The sequence below is a fragment of the Theropithecus gelada genome, chromosome 3 (assembly GCF_003255815.1).
Source record: "Theropithecus gelada isolate Dixy chromosome 3, Tgel_1.0, whole genome shotgun sequence".
Classification (NCBI taxonomy): Eukaryota; Metazoa; Chordata; class Mammalia; order Primates; family Cercopithecidae; genus Theropithecus; species Theropithecus gelada.
Genome location: NC_037670.1, coordinates 50,743,429 through 50,749,092, shown reverse-complemented (window position 1 = coordinate 50,749,092; position 5,664 = coordinate 50,743,429). Strand labels below are relative to the sequence as shown.

The window sequence follows — 5,664 nt, the reverse complement described above, 5'->3', positions numbered from 1 at the left end:
ACAGAGTCTCCCTCTGTCCCCAGGCTGGAGTGCAGTGGTGTGATCTCAGCTCACTGCAGCTTCCGCCTCCTGAGTTCAAGCGATTCTCCTGCCTCAGACTCTTGAGTAGCTGGAATTACAGGTGCGCGCCACCACACCTGGCTAATTTTTGTGTATTTAGTAGAGACAGGGTTTCACCATGTTGGCCAGGCTAGTGTCGAACTCCTGACCTCAAGTGATCCGCCCACCTTGGCCTGCCAAAGTGTTGAGATGACAGGCGTGAGGTACTGCGCCCGGTCCAGAAAACTTGAATGTTTTCAACACATCTCTTGGGGCACGGATTTATTTTTTCAATTCAGATGAAGTTCACATAACATCAGTTTACCCAGGTTTAAGTGAACAATTTGGTGGCAGTAAGTCCATCCGCAGTGCTGTGTGCTGCTGCCTCTACCTCATTTCGGGACCCCGTCACCCCCCAAGAGAAACCCTGTACCATTAGCTCTCCACTTCTCCTCCTGCAGCCCACCCCTCCTTGGCCTGCCGCAGACCTCTCCCACCTGTCCCCGCCGGGTGGCAACTGCCTGGCCGTCTGGCACAGGCAGGTGAGGGCGCCAGGCGGTCAGCAGTTTCCTGGGAGCCAGCTGCCACCCAGCAAACAGACAGGAGGATAGAGTGTCAGCCGTGGGAGGGGACAGGAGGAGACAGGCCTGCAGCCTGGGGCCCAGGTGGGCCACTGGGGACGAGGCACTGGCCGCCCCGCCCCAGCCTGGCACAGCCCTTCAGATCCCGGCCTTGCCCCACCCACAGTGGGGCCACCAGTGGGGGCCACGTGGCCATGAGAATGACCAGCTAGGCTTCCCTGGAGGCTGAGCCTCCCCAGACTGGGCCAGGTGCTTCCTGCCAGCAAAGGTAGAGCCGGGCACTGTGACCGCAGACCAGAGGGAGAGGAGGAGGCTGGACTGGGCTGTGAGTGTGGGAGAGGGTGAACTCAGGACCCCAGCAGGTTTGCAGGAGACGGAAGAACAGGCACCTGCGGCTGCCGAGAACCCCAGCAAAGCCGGGCTCCCAGGCGGGCGGGCAGGTGCCGGGGAACCAGTGAGGGCCGCTCCTCCCATGGGGCTGGTTGCACACCTTCTGCCGGGGCAGGCAGGTCTGGTCTGCGCCTGCTCCCCAGACCTCCCGGGCAGGCAGGGCGGCAGGGGTTCCCCTCTTCCACCCCACTGGAAGACAGTCTTTGTCTCCTAAGAAGCAGGCTGCCTGCAAACCTGAGACTTGGAGGTGGAAGCTGGTTTTACAAGGGGGAACCGAGGTGGGGCCCTCAGGTCACAGGTGGCTGATGGGGTGAGCCTGGGTGGCTGAGCTTGGAGCAGGGAGGGAGCCGGGCCTGGCGCTGGTGTCCCTGTGTGGGGCGCGGCCTGGCGGGTGGTTCAGCCTCTCACTGTCTCCTCCCTCCCCGGCTGCTTCCTGCTGCCGGGAACCGGCACCTTTGCCCTCACTCCTCCCGGTGTGTGTCCTTCCTCCCTCTGCAGATGAGTAATGTCTCAGCGATCCTGGAGACAGCCGGTGTCCCCCTGGTGTCAGCGACCTGGCCGCAGCCCAACCCCCCGCCGGCTGTGCCAGCTGGGCCGCAGATGGACCACATGGGGAACGGCTCCCAGGGGGCCCCCTGGCTCTTCCTCACCTCCGCGCTGGCCCGAGGTGTCTCAGGGATCTTCGTGTGGACTGCCCTGGTGCTCACCTGCCACCAGGTAAGCCCTCCCGCCCCCGAGCCTCCTTCAGGACCCCGGTCTCCATGGGACGTGGCCGTGGCTCAGCCCAGCCCCGCTGGGTGCTGCTGCTACAGATGCTGTCAGAAGTGGGATTGGCCAGGGCACGGGGGAGGGGATGAGCTTCCCCAGGACGTGGCGTGTGGGAGCTGGGCCTGAAAATGGGGAGGTCTCTGCCAGGCTGAGGGCAGAGCACCCACCAGGCATCCCTGGCTATTTCACAGGCTCCTCACCTGGCTCCCTGAGGTCAGCAGTGTGGTCCCATTTCACAGACAAGAAGACTGAGTCTCAGAGAGACCAGAGGCCTTTCCCAAGCTCACATAGTTGAAAAGGGGAAGGGGCCTTCTCCCTCCAGAGGTGTGGCATCCTGGAGAAGGCTGGTGGGGGGTTGGCAGGGGGTTGGACTTTGTTCTGTAGGGAGCTGGGGAGCAAAGGTCACAGCTTGGCTGGAGGCACTGGAACTCCTGTGTGGGAGACCGGCGAGAAGCAACTTCCTCAAGCCCCAAGCCACATACACAGCCCCCGACCCGCAGCAGTCCCCAGGTGGGAATAGAACAGCCCCCAGGTAGAGAAGTGGCCAGGCACGGTGGCAAGGAAGGGCCAGGCAAGGGCAAGGAGGAAGTGGTGCCGGAGGGTAGGGGGTGGGCAGAGAGGGCAGAGGGTCAGGGACGGGACCCACCTGAGAGCCTCAGATACACAGAGAGGCCAGGGCAGTGTGTGCAGGGGTGGGGTGGGAAGGCGTGTACAGGCCAGCGAGGGTCACACAGCTGCAGGGGTTTGTCCAGAGCCCTTGACCCCAGTGTGGGGAGGCAGCTTTCACGGGGTGCTGGGAGCCCAGGAAGGCTGTGGAGGGCTGGGCTGAGAGCAGAGCTGCTCCCCGGGTGCATGGGGCACTGGTGTAGGGAATGGATCTGTAGGTGAGCCAGGGCAGGGGGCCATCAGGAGACTGGCAGGCAGGGACCCCGATGGCCACAAGCCTCCAAGGCAGCATCTCCGTGATAGCTGATTAGCTGCTTATTCGCTGGGCATGGAGGCTTGCACCAGTAGTCCCAGCTACTAGGGAGGCTGAGGTGGGAGGATCGCTTGAGCCCAGTTCAAGGCTGCAGTGAGCTGTGACCAGATAACCAGAACCAAAGGTAGACGTGTATGAGTGTGGGCCTGGAGGGTGCAGAGCCGCAGAGGTGGTGCCGAGGCAGGCCCTTCCTGTAAGGCCATCAGAGAGGGCTTCCTGGAGGAGGCCGTCTTTGTGCTGTAATCCTGGGAACCGGCTGTGTGTGTGCGGCTATAGTGTGGCTTCAGCTTCATGGGGACTCGCGGTCAAGACAGGGCTCATGGAAACCCCTTGAGCTGGAGTTCAGGCCCTGTCCCACCCCTGAGCCCACCTCCAGAGCCACCCTCGAGTGAGGAGTCCCAGGCAGGACACAGAGTGGCTGGATCCCCCTTGCTTTATACATGGGAGGACCAGGGCCGGAGAGGACAGTGGCTTGTCAAGGTCACCCAGCCAGGCAGCGCCAGCCCCGGGAGAGGTCTCCTGATGGCTGGTCATGCCGTCCCTCCCAGGCACCGGCGGGGAGTGTGTGACTGATAAGAGTCCGTTCCTGCCGCCAACCTCCCCCAACTCCCTGAGCTGCACCCCAAGCAGCCAGGTGCACGTCGCTTCTGCTTGCCCGCCGCCGCTCACGCATCTCCTCCAGAAAGCCTTCCACACGGGCCCCCGTGCACCCAGCTCCCAGGCTCGGCTGACCCTGTCTGAAAGGGTCCTCGGACAGGAGGACCCTTTGTTGTGTCCTCACAGAAAACTTGGAAAATCGGTCGGGCACAGTGGCTCACGCCTGTAACCCCAGCATTGTGGGAGGCCAAGGCGGGTAGATCACCTGAGGTCAGGAGTTCGAGACCAGCCTGGCCAATATGGGGAAACCCCGTCCCTACTAAAAATACAAAAATGGGCCGGGCGCGGTGGCTCAAGCCTGTAATCCCAGCACTTTGGGAGGCCGAGACGGGTGGATCACGAGGTCAGGAGATCGAGACCATCCTGGCTAACAACGGTGAAACCCCGTCTCTACTAAGAAATACAAAAAACTAGCCGGGCGAGGTAGCGGGCGCCTGTAGTCCCAGCTACTCGGGAGGCTGAGGCCGGAGAATGGCGTGAACCCGGGAGGCGGAGCTTGCAGTGAGCTGAGATCCGGCCATTGCACTCCAGCCTGGGCAACAGAGCGAGACTCCGTCTCAAAAAAAAAAAAAACAAAAAAAAAAAACAAAAATGAGCCAGGCATGATGGTGCGTGCCTGTAATCCCAGTTACTCGGGAGGCTGAGGCAGGAGAATCACTTGAACCCAGGAGGCGGAGGTTGCAGTGAGCTGAGATCGCACCACTGCACTGCAGCCTGGGCGACAGAGCGAGACTCTGTCTCAATAAAAAATAATAATAATAATTTAAAATAAATAAATAAATAAATACAGGGAAAATCTAGAAAGTTTAAAGGCAAACATTATAATCACCCATATTTTTTCCCAGGCTTTCCTTTTTTTTTTTTTTTTTTTTTTGAGACAGAGTCTCGCTCTGTCGCCCAGGCTGGAGTGCAGTGACCGGATCTCAGCTCATTGCGAGCTCCGCCTCCTGGGTTCACGCCATTCTCCTGCCTCAGCCTCCCGAGTAGCTGGGACTACAGGTGCCACCACGCCCAGCTAATTTTCTGTATTTTTTAGTAGAGACGGAGTTTCACTGGGTTAGCCAGGATGGTCTCGATCTCCTGACCTCGTGATCCGCCTGTCTCGGCCTCCCAAAGTGCTGGGATTGGCTTTCATTTTTTTTAGGCAAGATCTCACTCTGTGGCCCAGGCTGGGATGCAGCGGCATAATCATTGCTCACTGCAGCCTCTGCCTCACGCATTTAAGCCGTCCTCCCACCTCAGCCTCCCAAGTAGCTGGGACTACAGGCACCCGCCACCACACCTGGCTAATTTTTGTATTTTTTAGCAGAGATGGGGTTTGCCCTGTTGGTCAGGCTGGTCTCGAACTCCTGAGCTCAGGCACTCCGCCCGCCTCGGCCTCCCAAAGTGCTAAGATTACAGGGGTGGGCCACCGTGCCCGGCCCCTAGGGAGGGACAAATTCTTAGGAATCAAAGGGTGCACGTCCTTTGGATGCCCCCACAGCAAAAGCCAACCTGCCTTCTGAGAGTCTGCCCAGCCCAGGACCAGGACATGTCCCCTCCCTGTTCCCCGGGTTGGACACTTAACTGGGCTCCAGAAATGCCTGCTGAATGAAGGAATGAGTGAGAGTTCCCTTTCCCAGGCTAGGAACAAACAGGACCCTCACTCATGCCCAAGGAAGTCATTCAGAAAAAAAAAAAAAGATCTATTGTACAACATGGTGACTACTATAAATAACAATGTATTCTATGCTTGAAAATTGCTAAAAGAGTACATTTTACATGTCCTCCCTGCAAAGAAATGCTAAGTATGGGAGATAATGGAGATGTTAATGGGTTTGACTCAGCCATTCCCCACGAACACACATATCAGACATCGCACTGCACACTGTAAATGCATACAAATTTGATTTGCCAATTTAAAAAATAAATTTTAGGCCAGGTGTAGTGGCTCATGCCTGTATTGCCAGCACTTTGGGAGACGGAGGCAGGAGGATCGCTTGAGCCTAGGACTTTGAGACCAGCCTGGGCAACACAGTGAAACCCCCGTCTGTACGAAAAATACAAAAATTAGCCAGGCAAGGTGGTGCACACCTGTAGTCCCAGCTGCTCAGCAGGCTGAGGTAGGAGGATCACTAGAGCCTGGGAGTTTCAAGGCTGCAGTGAGCCATGATTGTGCCACTGCACTCCAGCCTGGGCAACTGAGCGAGACTATGTTTCTCAAAAAAATAATTTTTTTTTTTTTTTTTTTTTTTTTTTTTTTTTTTTTTT

The 5,664-nt window shown here is 58.0% G+C and overlaps 1 protein-coding gene across 1 annotated transcript in view; it reads left to right on the top strand.

Moving 5' to 3' along the window:
* Positions 1-575: 575 nt before the first annotated feature.
* The window catches only part of TMEM184A (transmembrane protein 184A), a 10,809-nt gene continuing 5,720 nt past the window's right edge, over positions 576-5,664 (top strand). The window contains exons 1-2 of the mRNA XM_025379568.1: positions 576-888; positions 1,509-1,727. Coding sequence (XP_025235353.1) covers positions 1,509-1,727 — 219 coding nt within the window. The 5' untranslated portion in view covers positions 576-888. The remainder of the gene's footprint in view (positions 889-1,508; positions 1,728-5,664) is intronic.